The 16,028-nt window shown below is 38.3% G+C and overlaps 5 protein-coding genes across 5 annotated transcripts; 3 read left to right on the top strand and 2 right to left on the bottom strand.

Annotated features, from left to right (window-relative positions):
- Positions 1 to 832: 832 nt before the first annotated feature.
- SMKI10G3490 (uncharacterized protein) lies at positions 833 to 1,735 on the bottom strand (the record flags this gene model as incomplete). The annotated part of the gene is made up of 1 exon (XM_056223681.1): positions 833 to 1,735. The coding sequence occupies one exon, from the start codon at positions 1,733 to 1,735 to the stop codon at positions 833 to 835; it is 903 nt and encodes a 300-aa protein (XP_056077675.1).
- Positions 1,736 to 8,345: 6,610 nt separating this feature from the next.
- SMKI10G3480 (DUF1349 domain-containing protein) lies at positions 8,346 to 8,942 on the top strand (the record flags this gene model as incomplete). Its single annotated transcript, XM_056223680.1, has 1 exon — positions 8,346 to 8,942. The coding sequence occupies one exon, from the start codon at positions 8,346 to 8,348 to the stop codon at positions 8,940 to 8,942; it is 597 nt and encodes a 198-aa protein (XP_056077674.1).
- A 400-nt stretch (positions 8,943 to 9,342) lies between these two features.
- On the bottom strand, positions 9,343 to 11,088 carry SMKI10G3460 (alpha-glucosidase; the record flags this gene model as incomplete). Its single annotated transcript, XM_056223679.1, has 1 exon — positions 9,343 to 11,088. The coding sequence occupies one exon, from the start codon at positions 11,086 to 11,088 to the stop codon at positions 9,343 to 9,345; it is 1,746 nt and encodes a 581-aa protein (XP_056077673.1).
- An 807-nt stretch (positions 11,089 to 11,895) lies between these two features.
- SMKI10G3450 (sugar porter family MFS transporter) lies at positions 11,896 to 13,605 on the top strand (the record flags this gene model as incomplete). The annotated part of the gene is made up of 1 exon (XM_056223678.1): positions 11,896 to 13,605. One exon carries the CDS (start codon positions 11,896 to 11,898, stop codon positions 13,603 to 13,605), a length of 1,710 nt encoding a protein of 569 aa, XP_056077672.1.
- Positions 13,606 to 14,575: 970 nt separating this feature from the next.
- On the top strand, positions 14,576 to 15,598 carry THI11 (4-amino-5-hydroxymethyl-2-methylpyrimidine phosphate synthase; the record flags this gene model as incomplete). Its single annotated transcript, XM_056223677.1, has 1 exon — positions 14,576 to 15,598. One exon carries the CDS (start codon positions 14,576 to 14,578, stop codon positions 15,596 to 15,598), a length of 1,023 nt encoding a protein of 340 aa, XP_056077671.1.
- Positions 15,599 to 16,028: the final 430 nt, after the last annotated feature.

Genomic DNA, 16,028 nt, shown 5'->3' with positions numbered 1-16,028 from the left:
CTCCACTGCCTACACTCTCCACCTGCCATCCTTCACATCTCATCACTACTCCATATCCACCACACCCACTTATCCTACCATCTACCATCTACCTCTACAACATACCTAACATAATATGTAAACATCCAAATGTAAACAATCATATGTAAACAATCATATGTAAACAATCAAATGTAAACAATCATATGTAAACATCCAAATGTAAACAATCATACCTAACATCATACCCTACCACCACTCCCCATCCCACCTCTAACCACATCTAGCTACCTCACCACAATATCAACACCTACCATGCCTTCTTCTTTCCCATAACAGCTCTCCATACGCCTACGGATGCTAAAAATACACTACTCCCATCTTACCCTACTGCCACACTGCTCCTCATCCTCACCTCTCACTCAGTTGCCATGGTTACCACTATACATCACCATACATCACCATACACGGCACTTACCTCAGCGCTTCACACCCTGTGCCATTTACCCATAAAACCCACTTTTATTCCCATTTTTGTGTTTATTATGTATTCTACGGACCCAAATATCATATATATGTACTTACTTGCATCTAATATAACGTATTTTGCCAAATTCTGTCTACTCATTATATACATATATTTATCACAATCTCAAAAAATCACCCATTAAATCACCCAAACATAAATATTTTCTCATGATTTACATCGATTCATATGCACATATAATTCTTCTGCTATATTGTTCTTACCTAAGAAGTACGACTAATTTATAATAATAAATAATAATGTGTCCAATAATCTTATGTTAACAAATACACGTACTACTACCACTTCAATATTCAAAGCCACCATTTAGTTATGTAGACGTTTTTCATAAGAGTATAAGTTATTCACACCACCTTCCACTTGAGCAGATGCCGTTCTGAATTCAAATCTGACTTTGCCTCTTTGCACATTCTCCTTCAATAGAGTTAGCGTCTTGCAACCAATGTCCTGACACGAATGTTGCAGCCCGTTGTACAAATACGGAATAAACTTCTTAATGGATCCTTTGTCAACCACTGCACCCGCCACACCTTGCGCAACCAAAACGCTGTCGCTTTCAGAAAAGTAACGAGAGGTCGAGGCATTGCCCTTGCTACCGGTCTTTTGCATCGCATCAATGGAACCCATCCCACGATACACCTTTAATCGTTCACCATCTTGATAGAAATAATCACCGGGCGATTCGGTAGCACCAGCCAACATACCACCCATCATAACAGTAGACGACCCAAGCGCCAAGGCCTTCATGATATGGCCGATGTTTTGAACACCACCGTCAGCCATACATGGAACACCGAACTGGTTGGCAAATTCACACACGTTGTAGACGGCTGTACCTTGTGGCCTACCACAAGCCATAACTTCTTGAGTGATACAAATAGAGCCAGTTCCCATACCGATTCTCAGACCATCCGCACCAGCAGCAATCAAATTGGCAGCTTGTTCCCTGGTGACAACGTTACCAGCGATGACTTCCAACCCTGGGAAACTCTCTTTCACCCATTCGAGCATGTTCAACTGGAAAATCGAGTTGCCTTGCGATGAATCTAAGATAACCACGTCCAAGCCAGCTTCCACCAACAGGCCTAGTCTTTCCCTATCAGAGTCCATAGTGCCTACAGAAGCACCGCATAGCAATTTCTTGCTGCTGCCAGACTTGGAAGCTAACGGGAAGTTTTCGTTCTTCTTCAAGTCAGTCCTGGAAAGCATGGACACCAAATGACCCCTGTCGTCAACAATCAACAGCTTACCCTTTTTGGTTTTCTTTAAAACTTCATTATGACTAATAAGCTAGATCGCAATGCCTTACGTCAACACAAACAACAGAGTTTTTTCAGTCAAAAATAGCCGGAGGCTATTGTTCTTTTTCATTATAAGATTAACTAAGCCATTGCATGGATGGGTGCTTTGGTGGCTTTTTTTTTTTTTCAGCTTTTATTTTAGGACGTCCTTGCTTGTATACTATTCTACTTTATTTATATTACCTAGACTTTATTATTTAAAGCTCATCATGGTGGTCATGGCCACCATATTATTGATTATTGAAGCACCTTCCACTTTCAAATCCCTCTTTTTGGGCAGCGTGTTTGGATCCACCACTCTTCGCAACAAACATGACCATTCTACTCTGTGCACGTTTTGATGCATGAATAGCCGAGCGATTTACCGCAATCAGTACAGTCTTTAGTGGAGATACAATATCTTGCATTAAGACACCTTTTTCCTCTTTTTTGCATTTTTTGGTTGACTTGTTGGCGAAGAAAAGAATAATCGACGACAAGAATATTAATGTTCGTAACGTTAGTATCAAAGCTAATGGTAGTACCAATGAATTCAGTTGTGATTACATTGATACTATCATTGGTTTGCTACAAACTAACCGAGTCCACAACGGAGTTAGCATACTCATAAATCTCGGTCTAGTTACTGTCGAGGGTTCCAGCATGAACGCAAGATGATACCGTCGCCAAAAAGCTCATTAACATCGTGACCATGTTTTTGAATTCATCTTCATAATACAAAAGTAGTCCTTATTTTCTAGTATTATTTGGTGATATGTAAAGTATAGCAGTATATCTTCCCTTCAGAGTGTAAAGGATTTAGAAACTTCACGAAGACAAAATCGGAAAACTTTTTTTCACAATATACTATATCTAGCCATTGCCTTGATAAATCGAGTTTGCAGTACTTCATGTGCGCAGTGATTCAACGAATGATATCGATTTGATGCCAAAACCCCAGTAAAACAAAGAAACTAGCTGCATATATATAGGTATGTGTTCTATGCAAGTATTCATTCGAATATTTAAACCATCTAATTTGGCATTCTGCAACCGTCGGCAGAAAATTACACAAGAAATAAACTTTCTGTTGATAGGAGAAGACAAGCAAACTCTAGCTTGTGGAAAATATCACCATAATACTCCGAAGCAGCAGTTAAGCCAAATGGAAAGAAATCGTTGAAATTAAGGGGCATGCAGGCATACTGCTGAAAAGGTAAAATGAAAAACAGTGAGTACGCTTTTGCATGGGTTTTTTTTTGCGATAGTTCAACGAAGAACTCACAACTTCAGAACAAATCATTTTTTCAGCACTATGATTAGAAAAGTATGTGGCTGTAACCACCTTACCGTTTTCACAGTTGTCCTAAGTCAAAAATGCACACGTGCTATTTGAATGGAAAGGAAACCCTATCTATGCATTCTAGTCAGCAAAATATTTTATAACTTACTTTGAACTTCCTCAACTTTTTTTTTTCTGCTAAAAATTTGATTGAATTTAGAGTTCAGAAATAACACTTGATGCTAAAGTTTTTTTTTCAATAATGGCATGATAATTAATGTCGTTGCTACTCCCTTATGCCATATTACGCAGTAAATTATCATTATACAAAAATCTCCGGATATACTGCTATCAACTGGAGTTATTATTATGGAAAATAACACTTCGTGAATTTTGCTTTGAAATGCTCAGGAGAAAAATTAAGTTCAAATTTGGGACTTTGAACTCAAACCATCTACCTGAAAGTGAAGTGACAATCTTGAAGCATGCTGTATTGGCAGCATTGGAATATACATCACCCTTGTACTTCTTGAACTTTTCTTTTTATTGCTAGCTACTTCTTCAGTTAATTTTGTCGCCTCAGACTACCCATTGTTTTATCTTGTACTTTTGATATGACAATCTCATTCCATCGCTAAATATACCTGTCCTGTTGTGAGTTCTCGAAGTAGGCTCCAAGAACTTGTGGGTTTTATAATATTCCTAGGCGTAGCCACTTTCGAAAGATAGAACAATCGTTTGAGAATTGGAATTTCTGAGGGATAATTCTGACTACGGGTTGTTTTTCTGATAGGCTGTTGCGAACACACACATAAAAACAGTATAACTTTGGGTGGTAACGGTGGTGTTGACTTTTATTGGAATGAGAATCAACTATCATGTATCGACTACTTGTACATTATCATGTACGATGTAAGAAGACATAAAGATTGAGAAACAGTCATCGATTTTAGTGGAAGCTGAAACGCGAGGTTTGATAATTTAGTGGGATAATGAATGACAACATATATAATGGAAGATGATGTAATTATATTCACTATCATTCAAACTCTATCTCAACCCGTCCTCATCTCTTTCAGTACTGTATGTGAACTCATCCACAAACAATGTATAGCTACGTTCTCTTTCATTTTAAGGTATGTATCAGCTTCTTGCATCATGCCACCACTAGCATAATGAGAGTATACAACACATTGTCATCAACCCCTAGATGCTGTTGTTCCTCGATGTTGTGTATACATATATTAATTCGAAAGTGCGATGTTAATGATGTCCCAGTATTATATAATAAATCCGTAATGTTTCAGTAGCGAACCATAATAACGTATTATTTGTGTGTCGTTTAAGCGAAACTTGAAATACCAACTCTAAATCTACAAAGTAATAAATCTTGGTGACGTCAATCAAAGATGTATCTTACTTCTAAATGTGTCATAAAAGGTTTCCAGTATTCTCACTAAATCATTATACAAAAAATTGTTTGTAACTTTTTCCCTCAAGATAATGATTTATCAATAGATTGTTAAACGTAGGAGGAGTTGGACGAGCGCAAGCATTTGTTGAGCTATTCGCAACTGGATGAACATAATTTCCTTCTTCATCATATACACGCATTACCAAATCCATTATATCCGTACAATAATCAGTCTCAGAATTATATGGCTCAGGTCCGTTATAAGTCGATAGATCTAGGTTACTGTACTCATAAGAATCTGTAATAGCCTCCAACTCAACTAAGGTATCCCTATAAATCAAAGATTGCTGATCGCCGGGTTCAAACCGTCCCGTTCTAAGTGTTCTACCACTTTTATCAGAATCAATATCATAGTAAGATGCTTGGAATAGCCAGCAGATTTGATTGTTTGTCATATTAGTTGGCAAGTTGAAAAATACTTGGTAACCACTGGTGACATCAACATATGCGGAGCAGAATGAAAAGAACTGAAAGAAAAAGTTAAGAAAGTAAAATATGAGAAACATCTTTATTTTATTTTTTGACCGTATATTAAATATTTGCTTTTGTTTTGAACATTTGAGAAGCAACCGAAGGCCAACCTTTAGTGTAGTTGCGAACCTTTTAGGATTTTATACTAACCAGGTTCATGCGTGAAATGGTACATGATTGCTTACGTTGCGAAAAATTCCATTTTCAGTGAATTATAAACAATACTTATTCAAAGAGAAAGAGACCTCAAAGATTTTAAAAACCAGGTAGAATACGATAATGCTTCGTTTCATTCAAATTCATTCCACTTAATTTTTATCATTCAGAGTTGACCGGAAGGAATAATGCTGGCTGAAGATTCGGATTGATCCTGCTCTACATACTTATTGCTACTGTGTAACGTAAATGCTTCTGTTGCTTCCGAAATTTGTTAGTGTCATGCTGCAGTCAAAATTTTATGGAAAATTGTTTTCTGCTCAAAGGGTTCCTTCCTTTCAATTTGTTGAATATATTTCTTTTTACCTCGTATCACTAATTATAAAATAGGATACATCCTTTATTTCCTCTTCAACGCTGTTAATATAGTGGAGCAACGACTTAAATGTATGATCTTAATAACACTGCTTCTTTAAAAACAATTTTGCATGACAGTTCTTCTGCTCATGGGAGTAATGATCCAATCCCTGCGACAATTGACAGGTGATAACTATTTCTTCTACTACGGTACAATCTTCAAGTCAGTCAGCTTAAAGGACTCTTTTCAGACATTTATTATCATCGGAGTAGTCAACTTTTTCTCTTCATTCATAGCAGTGTACACTATTGAAAGGTTCGGACGTCGTACATGCCTATTGTGGGGCGCCGCCTCCATGCTGTGCTGCTTTACTGTGTTCGCCTCTGTCGGCGTTACAAAGCTGTGGCCTCAGGGAAGCAGCCACCAGGATATTACTTCTCAGGGCGCTGGTAACTGTATGATCGTCTTTACCATGTTCTTCATTTTTTCGTTCGCCACCACTTGGGCAGGCGGCTGTTTTGTTATAGTGTCAGAAACCTTCCCTCTTAGAGTCAAATCAAGGGGCATGGCAGTCATAGCAGCAAACTAGATGTGGGGTTTCCTGATTAGTTTCTTCACGCCCTTTATCACCGGTGCAATCAACTTTTACTAAGGCTATGTCTTCCTAGGCTGTCTAGTCTTCGCCTACTTCTATATGTTTTTCTTTGTCCCAGAAACGAAAGGCCTGATGCTGGAAGAGGTCAACACAATGTGGATGGAGGGCATTCCACCATGGAAGTCTGCTTCATGGGTGCCACCAGAAAGAAGAACGGCAGACTACGATTCAGATGCGATAGGCCATGATGATAGACCAATCTACAAAAGGTTCTTCTCCAGCTGATCCTTCAAGTCCCTGGCAATTTCCAATAAAAAGGCCTTTTCCTCCTAATTCTCTGCTATGTAAAATGTTTACTTCTGCACACTTTAATGCCTAATGGATGTTTTTTATGTCTTATAGCAGTGGGATTTTTGTAATAAACTTATGCACCCATAATCATGCAAACAAATGAAATACTGTAGGAACTTCTTTTAGCATGAGTTATCTAAAATTAATGTAAGTGTTATTACCTTTCCATTGGAGTTGTCAGCTATCCATACAACTGAACTGTGAGAAAAAAGAGATTGAAAACTTGCTGTTATGAATTTGAGATTTGTAGGAAATGGTCAAGCTAAAACGTTCATTTGACATATAATTAAGGTGATCCCCCCTAATAAATCACTCTTCAATTATAAAAAGTACTATTCTGACATAGATATACTAATAGTTTATTTTATCATTCATTTCCACAGGGCTAGTAGGTATTAACTCTGAAATAATACCGCGACATTACCGAAAGAGATTGAAATCCTAAAAACGTTTCATCCATTCATCATAGCGTTAGAATCTACTTTGTAACGCAGCAGAATTTTAATTCATGATTACCATGCGTGATTATTTTTGCGGCATAACAAACTAGTATGGGATGCAGTGCCTGCATAACGTTTAAAAAGTTAAACTAATAGCGCCCGAAAAAACCTACAAATGATACGTGCTTGTAAATATCAGACATGATTTAATAATATTAACTCGAGGAGATCCTGTGGGTATATAAAGTGCAATACAATTAATGTTTCTCAAGCATATAAACATAATTTTGACAAAAAGTTGCTGCCTTACAAAATATGGTACTTGGTGAACTTTATACTGCCAACTATGACCCAGATCTTTTGAAAGTTAGGAAAAACGCTGGTTAAAACTGCATGAATCAGTGGTCTCAGTGCTGCTGAGGAAGAGAAAAGGAGCCAAGTTAGAAAGAGATATTAGGAAGTTGCACTGACAACTTTATTATCGATGTTCTATGCTATGTGACTACGGAAATAAGATCCATATTGCCGACAAGTTTTACGCCAATTCTTATATTAAACGGGTGAAGGTGCTCATCAGCGATAATGTATTTGTTTCCTCTAACGTTGGAATATATACGGGCAAGTTACCCAATTGATGTGAAAAGACGTCTTCACGAAGTAGAATAAGCTGTACCCGTGACCGCAAAGAATAACGTATGGATTAGAGGAGAAGTATCCATAATTCCTGAAATTAATATTAATTAAATCTCTGTGTTTGCCGCTGGTAATGTTGCGATTCGTGATGTATCAGAAGATGTTATTGCTGAAAAGAGAGTACGATTACATACTATGGAAAAATTATATGTCTATTTTTGAAGAACATTACCAAAGCTACAGTTTTCTTTCTAAACCATTTATTATGATGTCTACTAAAACAAACGTTAGTACTTACTTTTAGTGGGCAAAATGTACAGAGACAGTTAACTATTTCTATATTTTCCCGGTAAAAAGCATTAAGTGTTAAATCGGCAGTACAAATTGGTTTTTTTCTGGTAACGTTCTTTCAAAAAGAACAAAAATACTGTTTATCACTTCAGACAGCTTTTGTTAATGTTCCGACCACAGAAAATAGGTTGCTCAAAGCTTTTCCTTTGTATCGAGAAACAATCGGGAAAATAAAGCATTCATTGTACAATTTTCTCAAACGGAGAAAATATCGGGAAATCATAAAGTAGGATAGGTTGCCCTAAAGTATAATACATGCAGAAGAGTAACAAACAAAACATTTAATTAAGCAAACGGCATTTTCTGTTGACCCAAAAGGTGATGTTGTTTCGTACGTAGATAAGACCTTTTTGGATATTTAACCTTGCCACAGCACAACAAAAAAATCAGACACCAGTTTCTCCTATACACGAAAATTGCCAAACACAATGGTTGAATCTGGAAATATTCAGTTGTCACAAGGAACATGGTTCAATAAACCAAAAGTAGTCTCTCAGGAGGAAGGCAAGGTTAGCCTGGAAACAGATGAAAAGACTGACTTCTGGCGTGAAACGTTCTACGGATTCACTCGTGACAGTGGACATTTCTTGGGAGTGAGGGCCGGAAAGGCCTTCACTGCACAACTCCGTATTCAGGGAAACTATCAAAGTCTATATGACCAGGCTGGTATAATGGTGCGCATCGATAATGACCATTGGATTAAAGCTGGTATAGAAATATCTGATGGACGTGCCATGTTAAGCAGTGTTTTAACAAATGGAAAGTCTGATTGGACAACTGCTGTTTATGACGGAAATGCTAGCGATTTCTGGCTTCGTGTTACTGTTGAAAAGGGCTTTTTGCGGCTCCAGGTGTCATCTGATAAAAAAACATGGCCGTTAGTTCGTTTAGCTCCCTTTCCTATCTCAGATCATTATCTTGTTGGGCCAATGGCCTGCACACCTGAGCGAGGTGGACTAAAAGTCACTTTCTCAGAGTGGAGTCTCACAGCTCCTCTAGAAAAAGCCTTACATGATCTAAGCTAGTTTACTCATCAGTGCTTTTTTATGAATCAAGTTACTATCACCTTTATAGCTAATATCAGTATATAATGAGAAATTTGCGTCAATAACAAGTCAAAAGGCTTGCTGAAGTTTTTTATTTTCTTGACATATCTGGCCTTTGAATTCTCACTTTTTCAATGTTTTTTTCCTTTTTGGAAAGTTATTGTCAGCCTCAGTACCTTTTTTTGAAACTTCAGTATTTCTAAAAGAATTGATTGGCTTTTTAAAGGCTTCATATTGGGAAATAGTGAAAGAAAACTATTCATTTCTTTCTCAAACGAGAAAGATTACAAAAAGAGTAATAAAAAGACATATATAAACATACTAATCATAAATATGAACTTTTTTTGCAGAGATCAGCAAAAATATTTCAAGGCGCTCGTTATTTCATGGAGTAAAGTCTTCCTTCCCATGGCTGTAAGGTACGCGAGTTACCATCTGTGTCTGCATAGTTACCGAAAAACATAGTGTAAGAGGCTTTTTCATCAGGCACTGGGAAGTCTGTCTTGTCACTACTGAAATTGAAAACGGCAAACATTTTCTTACTATCCGCATCTTTGGTGAACATGAACAACTTGTCATTATCTAAATCAAAGAATTGAAAGTTATGTCCGTACACAAGAATGTCTTTGTACTCTTTTCTAACCTGCAAGGCCTTTTTCCAGAAAAAGAAAACAGAGTCTTTGTCTTTCAACTCAGCTTCTGCGTTAATGCCGTCCCTAAACGATTCATTTATATCCAACCAAGGTTTGGCGTTCTTCGAAAACCCTGCACAAGGTTCTTCACCAGTCCATGGGAAAGGTGTTCTTCCATGGTCCCTGGAAATCAAAGCTAAAGCTTCAAAGAACTTTCTCATTTTTTCTGAGTCCTCACCGTAGTCACGTTTGATAGCAGCATAAGTACCAGTACCTTCGACACATTTGATTTGTTCAATCTTTCTATTCTTGAAGTTAGGCATACCCAATTCCTGACCTTGGTAAACAAACACAGTACCAGTCAATGAGATGATAAGTGTGGCCAACATTTTCGAGGAAATCTCACGCCACTCAGGAGAATCACAACCGAAACGTGAAACACTACGAGGTTGATCGTGATTTTCTAGGTAGATGGTGGACCAGCAATCAGTGTTTTCAATAAATAGAAAACTTTCTGCAAGAGCCAGCTTAAAGTCTTTCAAGGTAAAGGGAATAAGCTCATACTTGAATTCTGGGCTTTCACCAACTGATGTGTGTTTGAAGTTAAACATCATGTTAAGTTCTCCCTCCTTAGCACTAGTGTAGTCCTTGAAGTCATTTTCATTCCCGATACCAACTTCACCAACAGTCATAATTTCTTTGCCTTCTGGGACTTGAGAAATCATATATTGACGCATTTCCTTATGGTACTCGTGAATACGTGGTCCATTAATGAAGAAAGCTGTCCCATCCTGGTAAGGAACGGTTGGATCAGTAATAGGAGCATCTGGCAAGCCTTCGACTTTAGAGTACATGCTACCCACATCAATTCTGAACCCATCAACATTGTGACGTAACCAATATCCTACTGATGATTCATAAATAGCCTTACGGCACTCTTCATTTTCCCAGTTGAAATCAGGTTGACCAGGAGCAAAAACATGCATGAAGAACTCGCCTGTTTTCTCGTCATATCTCCAAGCTGATCCACCAAAGAAAGATCTCCAGTTGTTTGGGGGAATTGGATTACCTTTTTCATCGTAACCTTTAGGAGGTCTCCAGAAGAACCAGTCACGCTTTGGATTTGTTTTGGAAGATCTACTTTCTTTGAACCACTCATGCTCTTCAGAACAATGGTTAACGACCAAGTCAACAATCACCTTGATACCTCTTTTATGAGATTCTTCGATCAGTTGGAAACAATCCTCGTTCGTACCGTAACGAGGCCAAACCTTCTCATAGTTTGCAATATCATATCCCATATCTTCTTGAGGAGACTCATAGAATGGGCACACCCATATAGCGTCAACGCCTAACTCTTTAATGTAGTCAAGCTTGGAGGTAATCCCGGCTAGGTCACCCCAACCATCATTGTCAGAGTCTTTGAAACTAGCGGGGTAAATTTGGTAGACGGTGGCTTCTTTCCACCACTTTGGATTATGGATGATTGTCATGTTTCCTTGTTTGTATTAGGTGTTCTGTAGAGTTTTTCTTCGAGACACAACAAAGTTTTACACATGAGAAAGATGATAAAAAGCGCCTTAATATATGATTCTTTGAGCGTCCATATGTCCACCCGAGAATCGTATCCGTTACAAGGGTGGTAGCGGAATCCTGCCGTTTGTTAATAGCGAGTTTGTTTTTTTCGGTGAATTAGCCTTTGGCACTGTAACTATTATTGTGCACAAGATTACGAATAGTTAGATTCTTCCAAGTTTCTCCGAAGATTCTCCGCGGGGAAAAAATGACGCGAATCTTATTTCCCCGTTTTTTTTTTCTCCGGCTACGCGTTTGTTCTTTCACATAACCATTATTGTATCAATAATGTGATGACGCAGGCAAAAAGTTGTGTGGAGAAAAGGAGAATCCCCCGAGACAGCGCCCTAGAGCGTCCGGCTGCAGTTGCTTATGGAACTATTTGATAAAAAAAGCCGGAGAAAAATTGAAATCCGCACGTTCCTGAGCTCTCAGGCGACTGCATTTTCCCGAGAATAGTTCCGTAAAAGTCCTGTCCCTGAATTATAGGAACATTTTTTCATTTCTGAACACTGCTCTGCATGCAGCGCCGTAAAATATGTTTAGTAAAATAATGTGGAGTGGCACAGTCGTAGTCTTTTGGATGGCAGATATCGTTGTAAATTATTTGACAGGGAGGAGTCTTGACTAGAAATATTTAAGCAACTACTTTTATTTCTCGTTGTTATTCCGAATTGTTATTCTCACATCTCCTTTACATCTCCCTTAAGATACCAAAGAAAAAAATGAGTAGTAGTAGGGCTAGCTCGCAAATGGAACCCATTAATGGAGGGGTAATAGATAATAGCCGCTCATCTGCGGAAAATTCCTCCCATCTATCGGCTCCTACAGTGGAGGAAAATAAAGATTCTTCTGAATATAATGGAGAAGAGGCAGAGGAGATTGTTCTCCCAGAGAAGCCGGCGTCTGCCTATGTTACTGTCTCTATTATGTGTTTGTGTATGGCATTTGGTGGATTTATGTCTGGCTGGGATACAGGTACGATTTCTGGATTTGTCAACCAAACTGATTTCTTAAGAAGATTTGGTAATTATAATCATTCCAAAGATACTTACTACTTGTCTAACGTGAGAACCGGGCTGATTGTTTCCATCTTCAATGTGGGAAGTGCTATTGGCTGTCTTTTCCTGTCTAAACTGGGTGATATTTACGGTCGTTGCATGGGTTTGATTATTGTTATTGTCGTTTATATGGTTGGTATTATTATCCAGATTGCCTCTGTGGATAAATGGTACCAATATTTTATTGGAAGGATCATTGCTGGTATTGGCGCTGGTTCTATCAGTGTCCTTGCTCCAATGCTTATTTCAGAAACCGCGCCAAAGCAAATCAGAGGTACGTTGCTTGCCTGTTGGCAATTGATGGTCACCTTTGCCATTTTCTTGGGTTATTGTACTAATTATGGTACTAAAAGTTACTCAAATTCTGTTCAATGGCGTGTTCCTCTCGGTCTATGTTTTGCATGGGCCATTATCATGATCGGAGGTATGATGTTTGTTCCGGAATCACCTCGGTTTCTGGTACAAGTCAAGAAGACTGAACAAGCTAGAGCTTCCTTTGCCAAGTCGAATAAGCTTAGCGTTGACGATCCTGCTGTGATTGCCGAGATCGATCTTCTTGTAGCTGGTGTTGAGGCCGAAGAAGCAATGGGAACGGCTTCTTGGAAGGAATTATTTTCGACAAAGACTAAAGTGTTCCAACGTTTATCAATGACGGTCATGATTAACTCTTTGCAACAACTTACTGGTGATAACTATTTCTTCTACTACGGTACTACTATCTTCAAATCTGTTGGTATGACCGACTCTTTCGAGACTTCTATTGTCTTGGGTATTGTTAATTTTGCTTCATGTTTCTTTTCACTTTATTCTGTTGATAAGTTGGGTCGTCGTAAATGTCTTTTGCTTGGAGCAGCTACCATGACAGCATGTATGGTTATTTATGCTTCTGTTGGTGTTACAAAACTATACCCTAATGGTAAAAATCAGCCATCGTCCAAAGGTGCTGGTAACTGTATGATTGTCTTTACCTGTTTCTACATTTTCTGCTTCTCCTGCACATGGGGTCCAGTATGTTATGTGATTATCTCAGAAACATTTCCAATAAGAGTGAGATCTAAGTGTATGTCTGTTGCAACAGCGGCTAACTTGCTATGGGGTTTCCTGATTGGGTTTTTTACACCTTTCATTACGTCAGCAATTGATTTCTACTATGGTTACGTTTTCATGGGCTGCTTAGCGTTTTCGTATTTTTACGTTTTCTTCTTTGTTCCAGAAACGAAAGGTCTTTCTTTAGAAGAAGTCGACGAAATGTGGATAGATGGGGTTTTACCTTGGAAATCTACATCCTGGGTACCAGCTTCTAGAAGAAATGCTGATTACGATAACGAGAAATTACAGCATGATGAGAAGCCTTTGTATAAAAGATTGTTCTAATACAGTGAAAATTCAGGAATATTTTAAAGTGCTTAGATGAATAGCGTCTAATGCCCAGTGTGATATATGGGTGTTGTATTATGTAAAGCTAAAATGATAAATTAATATAGATAAATAAGATAGATAATTGAAAAACACATAAATTAATGTGTACCTTTAGGATAAACATAACATACCATTCTGTTCATACAGATTTGGTAGTAAGATTTTTTGAAACAGGGCGTCTTTCTTCATATTGCTACTGACAAAAGTCGATCAAAGCTCCTCTAAGGATGTCACAATACTTTCGTCTCGTGGATCACAATGATAAAGAAAGGCATTCACCAAATTCTGTTTAAGTTATCGATCCTTCCTTTTTCTTCTTCGAAGAACTGGTCAACGTGTAGTTTCCATATATGAAGAAGCATTAGCATGACATAATAGAATACAATATTCAACCGGCTTGTATATGCGAGGATCAAACACGAGACCCCTAATGCTCTTCGTACCCTACTTCTGTCTTCGATCCAAAGGCACGTTCGTTTAAATATATAAATAGGTTTAAATATTTATATTTATGCATGTATTCTCTTTGGGGACAACTTGGGTATGCAATTAGGCGATGGTTGACTAAATTTTCAAGAGAATAAGATTGGCGCGTAATGAATACAACGGCAAATCACCTGGAGGTGACAACGATATTATATTTATCGGTTCCGGCATAGAGAGACCATTTCAGTTTGACCTGAACGGAGCTATGCATTATTAAAAATACGAAGTATTCAACTAGCGGTAAGCAATAATTATTATTTATTCAAATGATGTACAGTGGCTTTGAAGCTCATAGTTGTTTATCATGACAGACAACGAAACATATATAAACCTCGTATTATAGCTCTTGTGTAGAGTGTTCTTGTTCTTGTTCTCTTTCTCTTCTCTCTTCTCAATTGTAAAGAAAACCACACATCAACAGTAAACACATTTCCCAGATATGTCTACCGATAAGATTACATTTTTGTTGAACTGGCAACCAACTCCATATCACATTCCAATCTTCTTGGCTCAAACCAAGGGTTACTTCAAGGAACAAGGTCTAGACCTTGCCATCCTAGAGCCAACCAACCCTTCCGATGTCACTGAATTGATTGGTTCTGGTAAGGTTGACATGGGTTTGAAGGCCATGATCCACACCTTGGCTGCTAAGGCCCGTGGTTTCCCAGTCACCTCTGTCGCTTCCTTGTTGGACGAACCTTTCACTGGTGTTTTGTACTTGAAGGGCAGCGGTATCACTGAGGACTTCCAATCTCTAAAGGGTAAGAGAATTGGTTACGTCGGTGAATTCGGTAAGATTCAGATCGATGAATTGACCAAACACTACGGTATGAAGCCAGAAGACTACACCGCCGTCAGATGTGGTATGAACGTCGCCAAGTACATCATCGAAGGTAAGATCGATGCTGGTATTGGTATCGAATGTATGCAACAAGTCGAATTGGAAGAATACTTGGCCAAGCAAGGCAGACCAGCTTCCGATGCTAAGATGTTAAGAATTGACAAGTTGGCTTGTTTGGGTTGCTGTTGTTTCTGTACCGTCCTTTACATCTGTAACGACGAATTTTTGAAGAAGAACCCAGAAAAGGTCAGAAAGTTCTTGAACGCCATCAAGAAGGCTACTGACTACGTTCTATCCGACCCAGTTGCCGCTTGGAAGGAATACGTCGACTTCAAGCCTCAATTGAACAACGACCTATCTTACAAACAATACCAAAGATGTTACGCTTACTTCTCTTCATCTTTGTTCAATGTCCATCGTGACTGGAAGAAGGTTACCGGTTACGGTAAGAGATTGGCCATTTTGCCACCAGACTACGTCGCCAACTACACTAACGAATACTTATCTTGGCCAGAACCAGAAGAAGTTTCTGATCCATTAGAAGCTCAAAGATTGATGGCCATTCACCAAGAAAAATGTAGACAAGAAGGTACCTTCAAGAGATTGGCTCTTCCAGCTTAAACGGGCACCGCTAACTGTTAAGTTACTCATCCTCTTCTCTTTTCCTATTTTATGATTTCACATAAGTTATTTACTTTTATCGTCATAACAAATAAATAGATATGAATGTATGTGTAACGCACCTTCACCAACTAACAGAAGTTTACACATTTTAGTATTGTTTATTAAAATTAATTCATTAAATCTTATGCACACCATGATAACCTCCTTCAGTATCCTTCTCACATAAATGAAAACTGTTATAACACCCTGAGCTGCTACAGTCAACATAACCACGAAAGAAAGCCAACCGATTCATAACCCCAAGAGCTCCAAGAAATCCAATGACAGACCTCTCGATACTCAAATAATTGCCTCTAAATAAAAATCTTTCTTTGGTTGCAAGTAGCATTTTTGTCATAAAAAGACATCCACCAATGATTTAATCTCA

This window comes from Saccharomyces mikatae, assembly GCF_947241705.1.
Source record: "Saccharomyces mikatae IFO 1815 strain IFO1815 genome assembly, chromosome: 10".
Taxonomy (NCBI): Eukaryota; Fungi; Ascomycota; class Saccharomycetes; order Saccharomycetales; family Saccharomycetaceae; genus Saccharomyces; species Saccharomyces mikatae.
The sequence above is the reverse complement of the archived record's forward strand: the minus strand, read 5'-3'. Positions and strand labels throughout refer to the sequence as shown.